Here is a 17,632-nt window from a genome sequence, read left to right as displayed (position 1 = left end):
GGGCCTGCACAGCCTCCACAGCGCAGCCCCCCACGCCCCCGCCATTCTGGGCCTGATCCCTCCCAAGGCTTTCCCAGCACTGGGCTCCATCACATCTCTCCCAAGGCCACACTGAGGTTTCCTATGAGGCCTTTGGAAGAAAACCAGAAATATTATTGAAGTCAAGGGAACCTTGGTGGGTGCTGGAAGCGTGTGGCCTGTCAGGGCCCAGTCCTTGAAGGTGTGAAACATTTGCATCTTGCTGGCTTTGGGCTCTGAAATGGAGGAGAACTGACAGATTCCCTTGAGAAGAGAGCTCTTGCCGTGGTTCCTTACACACATCACGGGCACAGATCGCCCTCAGTTTGGTTCCCACATTGCCTCATCTGGGCTTGTACCCCCCAAACACCCATCTGCTACATCAATGGCAATATCAGGCGTGACACAATCCTCTTGTTATTTCATCCGTTTCATAATGAAGATGCCCATCCCCAGAATAATCACAGCCCATGGTTGCAGAGATGTGCCCGGGAGCTCCAGGGCAAGCGGTTTTTAGTGTCCTGCAGCCCATCTGCTCTGGAGGGTGCTAACCCCCAGCAAAGAGGGACAACTGGCCCAGAGGCCAGGATTTCCTCCGCATTTGGTACAGAGAAGAAGGACAGCCGTCCCCAGCGCTCATCCAGCAGGCATGAGGATGGCACGGGGTAAATCTCCTCCACTCCATCCCACTTTTTGCAGCAGGGAGCTCTGGATGCAGCTCTGGACACTGGGCTTTGGCAACCCACTGTAGTGGCACTGAGCAGCGATGCGATGAGCTGAACATGTTTTCATGCCACTTCTAGTAGTAAAGTCTAAGCCTGCTGTTGGGTCCAATTTTGTTGCACAAGTGTTTTGGGGAAGCTTGACTGAAACAGTGAGTGAGTGTCAAGCATCAGGGCAGACTCACCAACCTTGCTGGCTTTGGCAGTAGACTATGGCACCTGCTGGGAATCTGCTCTGCTGCTTTGGGTGAGGAGCTCGGGTTTCTGGGCAAAACGCCATGCTGTGCAGGAGGACTCCCATGCGTGGCCTGTCAGTCTGACTTGTCAGGTCTGGAGGAGACAGCTACTTAGGTTTCTGTTTTTTAAATGTTTTAGATGAAGTTGGTGTTTGAACATAATACACCGTAAGTTTGTAGCCCTTTTGTTTAGCTGAGAAGTGCATATGTCCTGTGAAGTATTTTAATGCTGACTCTGTAGTATAGTGGCTGGGCTTTCTGTTCTGTTACTGTAATCATTAGAAATAAACATTAAACATTGCAAAATGCAGGAAATTACACTTGGCATTTCATAATTGGCTATGGAACTCTGTTAATGTTTAGTCTTCACTTTTCTTGGGATGCTACCAGCCTGCTGAAACCATAACAAAACAAAACACGCCAACCCAGCCCTGAGAGGCTGCAGTGCTAATATTTGAGGTGCCTAGATGCAATGCTTGGTTAAAATGCCTGAATCCCCAGCTCTGCCCTGGATTTTGTAGCCAACAGGTCACACACACAAATATTTTGCTCTTCTTGCTTCTCTGGTTTGTAATTTTTTTTTGCCTTGATCCTCTCTTAGGGTTGTTCTCAGCAGAGGGCAGCCTTGTCAAACCCATACACATACCAGCGGGCACGTTGTATTTTGTTTTCCTTGCTGCTGTTTTGTGACCTGCGTGGGTGATGTCCCGTGGGAAAGCAGGAATTATCCATCCTCAACACCTGCAATGTGTGGGGCTGGCTGCTGCCAGTGATCTGGCCATTCCCCAAGCAGGTTCAGGTTTGTGAGGGGAATTGCTACTGTGAGAAAATAAAGCCATCATCCTGACAAATTTTAGTTTGAATTTTAGAAGTTGTTGGTTGCTGTTGTTGTTGTGTTGGGTTTTTTTTGGGTTTTTTTAGTGCAGAAAGCCATTTTCAAAGACATTTTAGTCCTTCATGTAGGTAGTCTTGCTTTTAGTACAAAGGGAGAGGTTTTGTAGTCACGTATGAGAGTTAGCTGCTGTGCTTTTGTTGATGGTCACACATCCACGTGAGCTGTGCTTTTCACTCCTCAACATCCTCCTAAGGCTTCCAGGCAGACCTCTCTGTGGTTCTTTCCTGGACCACATGTCTGAAAATAGTTATTTTATGTTATAAAAGCATTTCTCATCAGCATTTTCACATTAAACCTCTATTTTGCAGCATTTTTCAGACATCAGGACAAGCTTTTCTACATTTTTCAGTCTTAGCTGTAGTTGTTGAACTGTTCTGCATATTTGTTTTTAATGCATAGTAAAAATACAGAGCAGATGCTTACTAGCCCTAAATTGTCCTTTGAAATCAATGGATTTACAACAAATTACACCAGATTAGAATAAAAATATTTAACTGACTTACAACCATGTCCATTAAACTAAGCCAAATAAAGGGAATATCCTTCATGAAATATTCAGCAGCAATTCTCTTAAGTCAAATCATGCATTGCTTATCTTGGCAAAAAAACTTCTGAGATTCTCAGTAAAAGCTGGGTTTTTTTTCATCTTTATCAAGATCTGTTTTCATTTAACCTTATTCACAGAAATGATTTCTAAATCTGTTTTAAAAACATACTGTCCTGACACGATAAAACTAACAAACAGGATCAGACTGAACAGTGAACTGTGTCACCAGTTTTGCAGCAAAGGGGCTTGGTACCATCTTTTTCTGATACTGGAAGTTACTAATAGATGCTTGTGTTGACAAATGGTCGTGTACTGAGAACTTCTGAGAAAACATAAGGGAAGACATGGGAGGAGAGGCACACCAGGCTATTTGTTTTCATTAATGCATGTAATTTTGAGGGTTAATACTACCAGAACAGCAAAAGAGATCATACACAGGATGTGACTGGTGCATCCAGTGGTGCAGAACAGATTTTCAAGGCAGGCAACAGTCATAAGACTCCTATCACAAATGAATGAAAGAAGCTAAATCAGCTAAATCAGGCTTTCTTGACTTTGAACCAAACAGCCAGCTTCATAGTTCTGGGTTGGCAGCCTCCTGTTACCTAACCAACATCCACAGTCATGTCTGAGGGAAGCTCTTCTGTGGGATGCCAAACACGAGTACAGGCAGGTTTTGCAATATTTCCATTGCTTTTGACAACACTGGATTTGGGGAAACAAAACAGAGCCTTCTCCTAAGCAGAAGTTTTAATTTTGCCTTCAAAGCTTTCGATGAATTTTGATTTTTTTTTTCTATGTAACATTGCACACTCTGATGCACTGAGTTACAGCTTAAAAGCCAAAATGCAATACTGCAATCTTAACTCACAAACCCTTTCATCTCATCCACAGTGAAAGAAAACAGTCTCCCTGCCTCGCCTCTGACTTCACGCCAAGAGAAACTCCTGACTGCTGCTTGCCAGAGCCCCTCCTCGGCTCTCGTCCCTCGCCCTCCCGCGCTGGCGCTCTGCGTGGAGCGAGGTGAGTTTGCTAACACCCACCTCTTGCTCTCCATGCCTGTAGCACAGGCTGGCTGATGGTCAAGCAAGCTCCCCACCATCTCATGCAGGGTTTCCTCCTTGCTAAGCCGTGCCTACCCAAGCTGGAAGCACCCTAAACTGGGCCCGAGCGGCTCCTCCCCCGACGCAAGGTTACACCTCTCGTCCCTACGCCTGTCAGCGAACAGCTGGACTTCTCTGGTTACATGTGTGCAACCATTTAAAAAAAACATCCAGGCTGGCTTACTCAGCAGATTATAAAAGAGTGATTTACAAAATGCGGCTTTCTTCCAGATCAGCCCGTGCCGTTGTATTTATGTGACTGAAGGTCTCAGCTGATCCCTCCTTTTCTTGTGCAGCCAAGAGGTTTACAGCAGCAGCAACAGCCACGGCCAGTACAATACTGTAAGTCACTGGGAACGTTTTTTTCTCTCAGTTTGGAAGGGGTTGGCATTTAGTGTATCAGATTCATAACACCATATTTTTCTAGCATACAAAACGAAGAATATCTTCTGCTGAGGCTGTGACTGTGCTGCCCTGCAAGATGCAGCAGCAGTGTGGTGCTTGTTTTATAGCAGCAGCATGAATGAATGATGCAATCATGCAGGGGGGAAGCATCATCATTTTGGCAGGTCAGGCAAGAGGGGACTCTAGTGTTGGGAGGTTTATGTCAACATTCATCAGGTTCCTTCTACTCCTTTTCAGCTATTTTTTTAAAAGGTGCTTAAATACATTCACTGTCAGGCACTGCTGTTCAGATGTTAAGTGTATAGCTGCAAACAACTAATCTCTTGATTTACAGACAGGTTGGTATTACTGCCTTTAAAACAGAAAAGCAGGAAGTGTGAAGCAAGCTTAGTGAGGTTAAGGACTGAATCTTTCTATTCTCACACTGAAAACCACAGAAACTCACAATTATGGATGAATGGGTCGAACTTTTAAAAGAGTACTACTTCCAGGGATATAAACAACAGTCACAATTTACTTAAATATAACTAATCTGCTTAAATGTATCCCCTTTCCTCTGAAGCTTTCAAAACATATCGCTATACTGAGAATTAAACCTCAGCATAGAAAAGCTGTATCACTATATTATTCCCATTTTACAGACTAGAAACAACGAGGGTTAAGTGGTTTGTTTAAACTAATACCATGGAAACACTCCTGTGAACATTCTTACAAGCAGGAGCACTCCTGTAGTGGGAACAGGTCCCGAGAAAAGTTTCAAGAACTATTTTCTCCAAATTCCTTACTCTAAGCAGCAGTTTCCCTTCAAATACAACAGAAACAGTTTGTTGTGGCTGCATTTCTGTTAATCTCACTGCATGTGCAGTGCAATGCTGTGGGAATGTATCTCAGAGTGTGTCTCTCTGAAGTGCTGTTAAATGGGCAAGTGAATCAGAAACACCAGAAACTTTGCAAACTACAATATTCCCGAGTGATCTGTTTAAAACTATAATTTAGGTAATATTTCATTAAGATGCACTTAATCTTTGTTTTTTCACAGCAATAAATGTGAACATAATGCAAAGTAGCAGCGTGGCAGCACTTCTGCAAGCTGAAATAGGATAACAAGTGAAGTCTAGTCACAATGAGGATATTGAGATCTCATCAAAATCTCGTCAAAATATACCAGCCTCAGAACACCTGCAGTTCTGAGGGCCATTTACTTGTTCCTCATGGAGCAGATACTGCAGATGTTTCAGTTTTTCAGTGTGGCAAGTGCCCTTCTTTGAAGGGTCAGCAAACAGAAAAGATTTCAGTTGTTTTCCTTTGACATGTGGTCTTACATAATTCCCGTGCTTGCTTCGGTGACTCCACCCTCTCCGTTACGAAACAGAACTATTTCTTGTGGAAATGCCAGGTTTTTTTCCAGTACTTCATAGTCTGGAGGCAAGGAGATCTCATGGGAATTCCACTTTTCCCTTGTGATTTCCTTTTTCTCCATCTTAATCTCAAATTTTATCCTACCTCTGTCCCTGTGTCACTCTTTTGTCTTCTCTCATCACTCCACTTCTTTGCCCATTGTTTCTTCTGTTCCGCTGTTTCTCCTTTTCAGCTTTTCCTCATGCAAATAATAGGATAGGAATAGATTACTTATCTGAAATTCAATGGCAGAAAGATCAGTTTTTCTACCCATGTTTTTCATATGGAGACAGAACTCATTATCATGATTTGTGGGTATTTCCTTTTTCTTACCATTTTGTTAAAATATTGATGCGTTTAAGCAATCAGGTGCCCTGTATTTCAGAGTAACTAATCTCTGCCAAGTGTAGAGGCCTATACCACTGTGGAATAAAAAACTGCTATTCCTTTACTACAGCTGTTAGAAAGTTGTCTATAGAAAGGTTTTACACAGCTTCAATTCTTTTTGCTCATTTTTCCAAGTACCTACCTGTGGACAAGCTACAGTGTCTGTCCTTATTTCCTATGCACACTTACCCAGAGGTGAATTCTAGGCAGCTTCCTGGTGGACAACATGCCAGGACAGCCCTGTGAAAATCCTGAAAACAAGGGAAGGAGCAGAACCTCTTTTCCTGCTGTGTTTTCCCCTTGTCCATTAGTCAGTCACTAATAGCCTTGCTTTATGCTCTCATCTACGTTTACGGCTGGGAAAAAAATTCACAAGTTACTGAAACTGGCATGTTACCATTTGGAATGGCATTTACCAGCTCTGGAGCTAATGGTGACCCATGGAGCTCTGCCAACAATGGCAGAAGAACCTTGCTTCACTCCAAGTGACCCAACTTTAACTCCTAAAATTTACTTTTCCCACCAGCAAGACTCCCTGTAATAGCTGAAGCTTCCTTCATAGTTTCTCCTCTTTGCTCCTGTATGAGTTTCCCTACTTCACAGTTCATCACAAGCTCTCCAACACATGTGATGATACATTAGCCAAAACCAGGTTGGTGTTTTCTAGGACTCAGTGCCCAGCTACAACAGAAAGTGGAAAGATTTAGCAGATCACAGGCCAAGGGAGATCAGGAACTACTGATGGTTTCTGCATTTCAAAACAATTCTTCCCTTCCAACTTATCATTTTCATGCACTATAAACCACAGCTTGAAACTCTTTTGAAAGAGTTATTGCATGGAACAAAGAGAGGACAGGGTTAATTCCAACCATGGCTCCACAACTGGTATCCATAATTCTTCCTCTAACTTGTCTATTTGTCCATCAGAATGCAAAGTCCACCACAGTGGTGGTCTCATCATTGTAAGGAGCATCCCGAAGGGAAAGGGGTATGGGAAACATGGATCCCAGAGGGAAGGAAAAGTTAATGTCTCTTCCTTCCTCCTCCCAATGTCTGATTCTAGTGATAACATTTTTCTCAGATTAAAATTTTGAAGACATATATCCAGAAATATATTTCAGGTTATCACCAAGAAATCACATGGCAGTGTGGTGTCCCTGCATAGTGACATGGCATGATAATGTGGTAATGTTGCAGTCCAGCCTGGGGTTAGCATGAGGCAATGTGATGGCTTTGCATAATAAAGAATCAGTGTTGGAACACCGTGACGCAAATGTCACGCCACAGTGATGCAACAAGTTTGTCCAGTAGAACAAATCTTTAAAATTGGCACCAAACCCATGGCTGAATTTTTTGTAGACTTTATAATTTCCAGTAGGCTGGAAAAAAATTAACGTCCTGCCATTTAAAAAATGTTAGTGGATGGTTTGGGTTTTTTTTAATTCCAGTGCACAAATATATCTAGCAAATGGCTATTGAGGCCTGCCCTAAAGTCAAAGCCCTCCTGCTCAGAAAATCAAAATCTTCCACTGAAAATACAAACACAGTGCCGTGGAGCCAATGTCAAGTCAAGGCTAACGCAAAGTAAACTTGGAATTCACGTGTCACCTGGCCACCCACTGCCAAGTCTTAGTTCAGAAACAGTCTCTTGTCAGTGGCAAGTTTTTACATCCATGGCCACTTGAGAGAGAGAGATTTCTCTTATGAATGTTGTGCTGATGGCATGTGAATGTATTTCTTATATATACATTGCAGTCTTTATAGAAAAATACAGAAAACCACTGCTATCTGCAGCAAATAATTATTTAGTGATGCTTCAAAGGCTAGAAAAGTTTTACAGTATGTCTGTGCTCACAACAGCTCTGATGCCCCAAGAGCAGAAACCTGTCAAAACCATGGTTCAGTCCTCGTTTCTGCCCTTCCCAGAAGTGGAGTTTGTAAAAGGCCTTTTCTGGACTGTCTCTTCTTTACTGAGTACCCACTCACCTTTGCTTTTGGGGACACAGAGGAGCTGAGCCCAGGCTCTGTCCTACCTTCCCACACTTAAACCGAATGGACAGGAGGGAAGTACAGGCTGGGTGATACCTGCGCTCCCATTCTCACTCACACCTGTGAGGCAGATGAGCATGGAGGGAGCTACTGTGTCACCTTCTCAGCTTTGTTCAAAAGCCATGAACACACTTTGGTTACTATAGTAGTGTGTTCACATCAAAAAACATCAAGAATAGCTAGAACGACCCTCTCAAACAGTGCTGTTTCATGGCTGCCTTTGGATACCTTTGCCTTTCATGTGACTTGTTCTCTCTGTTTCTTGCTATTTCGTATCTACCTGTTTGTTAAACAGAGATGATCTCTTACAAATACTGCTCTTGGCTGTTCACAATAGGTTTCACCCCCTTAGGTTTGGTGGTTTCATTTATACACTTTTACCTTTCAATGAGGGACAGGAATATTCTCTTTTATTCTATACACACGAACAGATAAAAGATGAGCGTGTGTTCTATACATTTTTTCAGTGATTATGGTAATTTTTCATTAAGCCTTTTGTATCCCAATATTAACCATGTGGTTACTAGTCATGGGAATAAAACCAAAGGTTCCTGTTCCTGCTTTGACCATTAACTATTAAGCTGTGATCTCTCAATGAGTGCACAGAAATCACCTCAGGAAACGGTACTGGTGCTTACCATGTGTGATCCCTGGATGACTCCTGTCCGGCAGTGAGCTACACCAGTACTGATCAGCTCCTGTACTTTTCCACAGCAAAGTACATAGTGATCTTCTCCATCTTCACTGGATGCCTTTTTTATCTGAGGGTGAAAAGTTTGTCCAAAAAAGGGCAAAAAGTAAATGTTTTGTGAGAACTTGTGTAAGACCTCTCACCATCAAAATTCAGATGATATATAGGAGAAAAATAAATTACCTTAGTGAAAGAAAAATAAAAGATGAAGGTATATAAAACAATGAAGGTGTGCAACATGCTGTTTGATGGTATTTTTTCCCATATCCCAGAAAAAGAGAGGACCTGCTACCCAAATCAGGACACAAAAAGTGTCCTGAGAGATGTCTAAGAGATTAGAAGACAATCAAACAAAAACTTTTACAAAAATCTGGGAAGTGAGATAGATAGAAGTTATTTCCACCTAAATGTACAGTAAATAGTGAAGTCCACACTGACTTCCCTTATGAAAGAGTGAAACACAAGGTGAGTAGGGTAGAGTAAGAAAATACTTGATTAACACTTTTTGCTTCTGGTCTGCAGAAGAAGTGCTCAACATACTTAAGTGGACAGATACAAAGGGTAAGAAAATAAACTTTTCTCAGGCATTGTTATGGAAAAACTTGTGTCATGATGTGGTAACTTAACGGGTTGAGTGAAGTTCTCAAAGCCTAAGATTTTAATGGATTTACAAAAGACTGATTCCCAATGCTAATGGCCAAATCTTCTATGCATTAACAGAAGATGAGAATATTTAATTTATATTACTCAGGACATAGAAAAAGATCTAAACCTTCATGTTTTAGGAACAACCACTCACTGATAGTTTTAAGAGTTACGTCTACTGCGATCAAGCAAATCCTTAAGGGCTGGGTGTCTTTTACTATCTCCTGGAGCAACTAATTTGACACACTAGACTGGGTCTGATGAGAAACAAGATCCATTTGAGCGGTGAGGGCAAGATGAGACACAGAATTGCAAGTCCCACAGAGCAGTTGGCAATCTGATGGTTCAGTGAATGCCAAGTATTACAACCTTGAACCCCATGTGAACATCAATGGGCTGAGCCTGCAAAGAGCAAATCAGCAACTGACCAAAGCTCCACGGCCCACCTGTAACGTAAATTGAACATCAGTAGGCAGCAACAGCAGAGAGCAAATCAGCAAGCGAGCCAGACCTCCACCACCGCTCACAGCCTTTGATAAAAGCTGGCTACCAGGTTGTGCTCGTCCCTACTCGCAAGAACCAGATCAGTTGCACCAATGGCTCAAGACACAGTGCAGTACTGTCACTCAGAGAAAGACTTTATCTTGTCCCCTCACAGTAAGAAGGGTCCTAAAAGGATGGCGTCCCTCTTGGAGATGAAAGAAATCTTCCGCAATGCTGATGCAGTGTGCTTTGACGTGGACAGTACGGTCATCAGGGAAGAGGGCATTGATGAGCTTGCGAAGTTCTGTGGAGTTGGAGATGCCGTCGCAGAGATGTATGTATATTTGCTATTTACTTCATAACACAGTAGTAATAAAAAATAAGCATGGATAAGGTTAATCCTTAATAAATTTACAATAGGGATTAATTCAACTCTGTCATAGATTATTACAGTTTAAAAAGGATTTTAGGAATAGTAAGTGGAATTAATACATAATGAAGTAACTTCCTTTGGAATTTTGAAGCTATTCATCAAAACTATACTGACATAACTTAAATTTCTTCAACAGACTTAAAATCAAGCCTCATCATTAAACTTGGCTAAGCACTAGCAAACCTTACTATGAGAAGGAGAGGGGACAACTCTCTTAACACCTGAGGCTGATGTTGTTTCCGCTGAAGCTTGTAGCAAAAGTTTTACTTTCAGAGAATGGCACCTGGGCTGCGCTTTAGGAAGACTGGTCCCAGTGGCTCAGATGCACTCACAGAGGGAATGAAGCAGTTTTCCTTTGCCTCACTGGTTCTCACAAGAGCTCCAGTCTGTGGAGATGTTCTACCAGTGGTTACTACCAATCTTTGCAGTATCCCAATATACTCCTTTACCACATAGATATGATATAACTTAGAACCTATAGTGTCTTACCTTGTTCCTTGTCATTCTTCTTTAACTAACAGTTCTCAGGAGAAGCTTCAACTTAAATGTCACCAATTTGCTTTCTTTGTATCGCAATTTAGGACCCGCAGAGCTATGGGTGGCACTGTGACATTCAAAGCAGCTTTAACGGCACGACTAGCTCTCATACGTCCCTCCTATGAGCAAGTGCAAAAACTAATATCTGACAACCCACCTCAGCTAACACCAGGAATAAGGTAAGAAGAATTTCAAATAATCTAATGAAAAAACCTTACAGAAGCACATGGTGTAAATCAACAAAATTCTGTGACATTAGCGAGACTGTAATACCACAGAGCTGGTTTGATTGTCTTCCTACTCCATTTCCATGTTGTTTGTGTACAAAGCTTGTATCAGGGGCTTATAATGGCCCGAGTCCATGTTAAGTGGCTAAGCATCCATGTAAAAAGAAAACAGTTTCAGGTATTAACTGGCATTTTGGCTGGCAAGCTCAAATTCTGGCTCGAGGATTAAATGGGCATGGAAAATAATCTGTTCAATCACATCTGTTTTTTGATGGGTGATGGAATTGGGAGATTTAATACCCAGTATGAACTACTGGCTTGGTCTATTCTGCAATTATATTACCTCCCTCTTACACTTCTGTGTGCAGCCACACTCCTTGACTCAGCTTACGGCATCCAATGTTCAGAGCTACCCATTCTGTACTGAAGTCCCTAAAAAAGTATTAAAAAAAAAACATTAAGGGGAAATACATATATATGTGTGTTTTCATTCAACTTTGCATTTGGAATAAACATTAACTATTTAAACTGAAAAGGTAGGGTTTTTTTTCCTATTCAAATTGTTTCAAACAATTGAAAATAATCTTACTACAAAATCTGGCCATAGCTCCAAGTCTAAAATATTTATAGCACATACAGTAGTTTTGGACAATATTGTGCTTGTATTTTCTCCTTGAAATGAAGCACATGCTCAGCTTTTCCTGTAGAAGGCATGGCTTAATGTAACTACAAAGAGCACATTGTTTCCTTGTTTAGGATCACATGATTTTCCTTTTCATTCCTTCCCTTTCTTCCTCCTTTTCTGTGTAGCCTGCTTTAAGCTTCCCTTTTGCTTTTTAGTATTTGGCATTTCTGCTGTTACTGCTACTCCTTCTACTGCTCAGCATGGCTGCACGCTGATCTTCCTGCTTTGAGCCAAATCCTGTAAAACTTTTAACTGCCTTCAAGCCCCACTGACATTAACTGGGTCTGAAACTTTTCCTTTTTTGATTCCCTTCCTGTAGCTGGTGCCCTCTTCTAAAGATGGCATTGATGTCCAGCATCTGGGGAACCAACTGAGTTAGAAAATGTTTGCACTTTGCACACTTTTCAGCCTACTTTTGCCTTTTGGCGTGGTGGCTTTATCTCCCCTACATTCCCTACTTTTTTCTTGCATTATAGATTAATTCTCTTGCTGTTTTACTTCACTTCAGAAAAAAATCTGAACTGGATCTGCTCTCATTTGTTCAAGGGAATTCATGTGAACAGTATGAAAATGTAAAGAGCACATTTCTAGGGAGTGCTTGTTTCTGAGCAACTAAATACCTGCTTGTCTCCAGACATGATGGTTTTGTTCAGCTCTTTTCAAGCCAGGTGTGTAACTTGCAAGGGAAAGAAGGAAAAGCTGTGGGCAGCAGAAATGGATGGAGCTGGAAAGCAGCACTCATCCTAACTAAACTGGAGTAACACAAAGTATGGGCAGCCTTGTTCAGGAGCACTGTATTTTAACTTTCTTGTTATCCCTAGAAGCTGCCAGACACTCATGCTTGGTGACTGTTCTTTCTTCCCAGGGAGCTGGTGAGCAGGCTTCATCAACGAGGAGTCCAGGTCTTCTTGGTCTCTGGGGGGTTTCAGAGCATTGTGGAGCACGTGGCCTTGCAGCTGAACATTCCAACAGCAAACGTCTTTGCCAACAGGCTGAAGTTTTACTTTAACGGTGAGATTCCCTTAAAGTCTCTTTTCTCTGCTAATTAACGACACATTTTTGGTTCAAACTGTCAGATACTGGGCTACAGATACATACCATCCAGCCTCCATGACCTTGTCACCAATCCAGCTAGCTCCAAGGAGGAAAACAGCAAGACCTTACCAAAACCATGAGTTCAGGTCATTTTCCAAACACATGAAATAGAGCAATAGTTACTTTTTAATTGCAAGTTGTGCCAAAGGTAAAACCTGCACAGTTGCTGACAGCAGAGTTTCATTTTCTCTTGCTCCTTCAAGTTAAAAGAGTTTATTACACTTAACCTGCTTTCAGAGGCAAACTTCACTTTCAGTGACTTTGAGATATGTATGGAGACCAATGTACTTTAGCAGAGCTGCTCTGGACCTTAAGCTAGTGTAATCAAGCAGAACTGTAGTTAGTGAGGTTATTTCTTACTCACTGTTTCATACACTCTCTATACATCATCCTGGATGCTGCTTTTGAAATGTTTACAGCAGAATGACTGGACCAGAGTCACTGGGAATGGATCTGTAACACCACCCATACAGGGTTTGTACTTTTGTCTCAGCATTTCAGCTCTTTAAAAACATCCCCACTGAAGACTTGAGTAAAATACAAGTGTTTGTACACTCACCTTCTAATTACTTTTTTGGGATGCTGAGATTGTGAGGCTTACAGTACTGCATGTAATTAGCTGTTTTCTGAAGTAAAGACCATAAGCTTTTATCTTTCTTAACTTACAAGAAAATGTGCTATGCGTCTAACTTGTCCTTCCACTGTGTTCCAGGAGAATACGCAGGATTTGATGAAACACAACCAACAGCTGAATCAGGGGGGAAAGGAAAGGTTATTACTCATCTGAAGGAACAGTTCCATTTTAAGAAAGTAGTTATGATTGGCGATGGAGCTACAGACATGGAAGCCTGTCCCCCTGCTGTAAGTATTAAAGAACTGGAATTCTGAATTCCCTTTGAGTAAATCTTTTGTGAAGGCAAAATAAAAGTGCAGTTTCAATTCTTTATAGGACTTCAGGGAAGATCTTTAGCACTTCCCACAGCCTAAGAAAGGGTATAGTGTATAGGTAGTGTTCTAGAAAGCCTGCATCATGCAATGGTTGATTTCTCTCAGTTCAGACAATCTCAGGAAGGGTGTCACCTTCTGAGCCAGGGTGCTGCCTGGGTCCAGCACCACTGTGTGACAGTCTAGCGGCCCATCTCAAATCAAGCTGGTATTATCACATCTGCCTTTCCCTTCTATGTCCCCACAGTAAGAGCTCGCTTCTGTGCAGAGGCCTTACCCTACCAAGAGCCTGGTTCTGAACACTGATTAGTCATGCTCGGCCTGAAGGTCTGGCACAGATCCGGTGCACATTTACCCAGTATTGGCCTAGCAAGAGGGTTCAACTCACCGCACAGTGATGACACCTTTGAAGATAGCAGCCCTGACAGGGTGAAATAAAAAAGAGATAGACAGCTTTTATAAATGGTCATTTCACAGAGGAGATATCTTAACTCCATCTCCCCTTTAGCATCTTTTTCTACATAAAAGTACCTCAATGCCCCTTTGTCGCCAATGCTGGGGGACAGATATTCTAGTGCATGAAAATGCACAGGAACAAACTCTGACAGCTACTGCGAGTTATGACAGCACATCCCTTACTGTTAAATACGTGCATGACAAAAGCAGCTTAGTATTTGCTGAGTGTTTTCTACCTGAAAGCAAAAAAAGCAGCAGTGGAAATTTTAAACACTGCACTTTCGCTGCAGATAGTTTTCCAAGATGTAGAAATGATGACTGTTCCTGGTTAATGATTGAAGACATGGTTAATGTTTATGTTTGCTATCTATCAAGTGAGGTAAACACAGTTAAGATAAACAGCACAGCGATAATTGTGAGATGCTGCATGTACACTTAGATGTTAACTCATTCTTGAATAGTGAGGCCTTATGCTGCATCATATTTACATCAGATTTTCAGTAAAATCTCAAGTCTGAACAATCTTCAAGTTACAAGGCACTGAGACACAACTTTCCTATGGGAACAAAACTCTTAATAACCAAAGTTGTGCAAAATTAAATGTTATTTAAGTTCTTGTCAATAGATCTGAAAAATGAACCTGCAAAGTAAAATAGGGGAAGAGGTAGGGAGGAAAAAAAAAAAATCCAATCTTAAAACCAAACTTAATTGCTGAGAAGCTCCACTTCTTACGTGGGACTGCAATAATGTATGTGCCTATTCTTTCTGTTTTGCCAGGACTGCTTCATTGGATTTGGAGGAAATGTAATCAGAAAGCAAGTAAAGGAGAAAGCTAAATGGTACATTACTCACTTTGACGAACTGCTAAAGGAACTGGAAGAACAATAAATTATACAGTAAAATAATATATTTAACAACTATAAATCCATTATACAATGCAATTAAACATATATTTGTTTGCAAAGTTGCGTTCTGGATTTTTTAATGATTCTGGGTGTTGGGTATCTTCATCTCTGGCCTGAAACTCGTGTTGCAAGCGGCACCATTCTACTCAAATATTTTGTAATGAAATGATAAGATTTTTTTAAACATTTTTTCCAAAGTGAAAGAAGTCAGTTGATGATTCACTCAGAAGTGAAGACCAAAGGTAGGAAATTACTAGTAAGTTAAAAATACCTTAATGGATTTGACGCTGGTCAGTATTGCTTTTGTTTCAGAATTGTTGAAGCTAAAACCTTTACTTATTTTGGGTGGCAAAAGAAGAATAAGGGGGCCATAAACAAGAAGTTTGTCTAATCAATAATAATAACAAAAATTAACAATAATATAGTCTAAAAGGTGAACAGCTTGTAAGTACTTTCCATTCCAAAGAATCTCAGAACTAGGTTAAACAGTGAACAGACACGAAACGTTACTAAATATCTCCAATTTCATTAAAATATGGCTACAGGAGAACCTGAGATGCCATCTTTTACTCAACATCACTGTTACTCAACCTGTAGTCTGAAAGACATGAGATGCATGCAGATCTGAGGTATATGCAGTATTTATCAGTGTCCAGGAAGCATATTTTAAGGTGAACGATATAGTGGTTCCTATACCTCATTAAAATACTTTAAACTAAACTCCAAAATGGTGATTTTGTAAAATAGTCATACTGTTTACTTAATTTTTTTATTTATTTAACAATCCCCCCATCAACCTATAACTGGATGGAAGCTAATTCATCAACCTTTAAAAAAAAAAACGGTCTACTGATTAAGAAAATACTGTGAAACTTAACTAGTTTCCTCCTCTGTCTCAAGTGTGGAGCAGCCACCCTTACGCTGTCTGTGCTAGAATAAGTCTAACCTGTTCTAAGTACTTCTCTGAGCTTCAGCTAACGAATTCTAGTTTAAGGAATTTTGTGGCTGCAGTGTCTGATCCAAGAGGGTCCTTATACACAACACACTTGATAAATGCTGCCTTTATGTCAGCAAGTTCCTGACAACTCTTCCGAGTCTGTCTTTTTAACCAGCTGTGCTGACACATCATGGTACTTTTATTTCCCTGACTTCTAAGAATCTCACTCTGATCATGTTAAAAAGCTTTAATATACTAATATGCCACATCTTCCACTTCCTTCCATCCACATAATACCATCACAGGAGAAAGATGGGTAGATATAACATTATTTGTCTGGGGGGGGGGAAAATCTATGCAGTCCTTTATCTTCTAGTGCTTAGAAACAGTCCCAGAATTTTTCTGGAAACTGAAGATTAGGCTGAGTGTGCTAATTGTCCTCCATGCCACCATGTTTCATAGATAGGAAGAGAAACAAGTGATGTGCCTACCTTCCAAAATCTCACAGTCTCCACAAGATAATCACAGGTTTTCACAATTTGCACTAGATTTCCTTAATAAGATTAAATCAAGGTGCAGTGAGAGAGCTCCTGTCCAATTGCTTAAGCATCACCAACCATTAAAACAAATACTAGTTCTACCCATTCTGCAATATCATGAGAAAGGATACAGGGAAAAGAGGTGTTAACAAAGCCCCAGAGAATGACAAACGGCAGCTCTCAGTGATGCCATCTAATGTTTTTGGCAAAAAAAACTGAGGCAATAATTGCTTGAAGTTACAACAGCATTTAAATACTAAAGTTAAAAGAAAACAAATCTGGAAACAAACTTCTGATGGCTTTTTAGAGAAAGGCAGACATATAAAGAGCTATAATGAATATCTGTATACAGAGTTTAAAAACCTTCACAAAAGCCAAGACAGACAATAGTTGGCAGGCTGCTCACTAGAACTCTTTGGGACTATTAAGGATGATCTGTTTTAAATTCTTCCTGAGAAAAAATCTCAGCCAGCTCCAAGGGCAGCTCATGTATAATCATGCTTTTGTTTAGTCAAGACTGCAAGAGTAGAACAAGTATCAACTCCTTCTGCCCTCAATCAGCCTGCTCCTGTGCAATTTTACAGTTATGAAGCAGAAATGTTTCTATTTGCTGCAGTTTTCTACAGAATTAAAAGGTCACAAAAAAAAGAAAAAAAATCTTAACATTCAACTCATCAGCTACACCTACAGGCTCTGATCCTACAAACACTGTCACATGTTTCACTTCAAGTAATTTCACTAATGCTACAGTCGGAAGACTGTGCAGGAGGCTCTGTGCCACAGCGATGTTAACATTCACAGCAGTATCTTCTGCCAGTCCGAGTGCTATGGAAACACGGCGTTGTGCCAGTGATTTCACAAGAGCTCTTTAGGTCTGACTGGTTTGGGGAAAAAAAATAATAAATAAAATAAATCCCCTTTCTACTGGGCAAATATCAAACCCAACCTCTAGTCCAGGAGGTACCAAAAGGATTACTTAGCCTATAGTCAGTGGCTAAGCTCTTTTGTCTGTAAAATACTGGAAAAAAATAGGAGGGAATAAAGAAGCGAAGGGAAGTTCAAATGTTACAACCAAGCTGCCAATTTACCTGAATATATGCACCACAGTAGAGCAAAATCTGCAGAGTAGCACATGTCAGGCAAGTAGTATCTGCTCTTCAGGTGGGTCTCCTGACTAAGAGTGTGGGGAGGCACACAGCTTCATATAAAGCCTTTTATTTTAATGCGATTATTCAGTGAGGCAGAATTGCTTTAAGCTATATATTCAATTTGCATGAGGAGACATGTGAAGTTT

General features: G+C 41.0%; 1 protein-coding gene across 2 annotated transcripts; it reads left to right on the top strand.

Annotated features, from left to right (window-relative positions):
- The first annotated feature begins 3,650 nt into the window (after positions 1-3,650).
- Positions 3,651-14,921, top strand: PSPH (phosphoserine phosphatase). Of its 2 annotated transcripts, XM_010168495.1 has the most exons (6): positions 3,651-3,863; positions 9,755-9,913; positions 10,594-10,728; positions 12,327-12,472; positions 13,269-13,417; positions 14,735-14,921. In XM_010168495.1, the coding sequence occupies exons 2-6, from the start codon at positions 9,774-9,776 to the stop codon at positions 14,843-14,845; spliced, it is 681 nt and encodes a 226-aa protein (XP_010166797.1). In that variant the 5' UTR covers positions 3,651-3,863; positions 9,755-9,773; the 3' UTR covers positions 14,846-14,921. The 2 variants fall into 2 exon arrangements, with proteins under 2 accessions (XP_010166797.1, XP_010166795.1); XM_010168493.1 differs by lacking the exon at positions 3,651-3,863 and having other exon boundaries at positions 9,588-9,913.
- Positions 14,922-17,632: the final 2,711 nt, after the last annotated feature.

Source organism: Antrostomus carolinensis, unplaced genomic scaffold (assembly GCF_000700745.2).
Source record: "Antrostomus carolinensis isolate BGI_N321 unplaced genomic scaffold, ASM70074v2 scaffold14635, whole genome shotgun sequence".
Taxonomy (NCBI): Eukaryota; Metazoa; Chordata; class Aves; order Caprimulgiformes; family Caprimulgidae; genus Antrostomus; species Antrostomus carolinensis.
The sequence above is the reverse complement of the archived record's forward strand: the minus strand, read 5'-3'. Positions and strand labels throughout refer to the sequence as shown.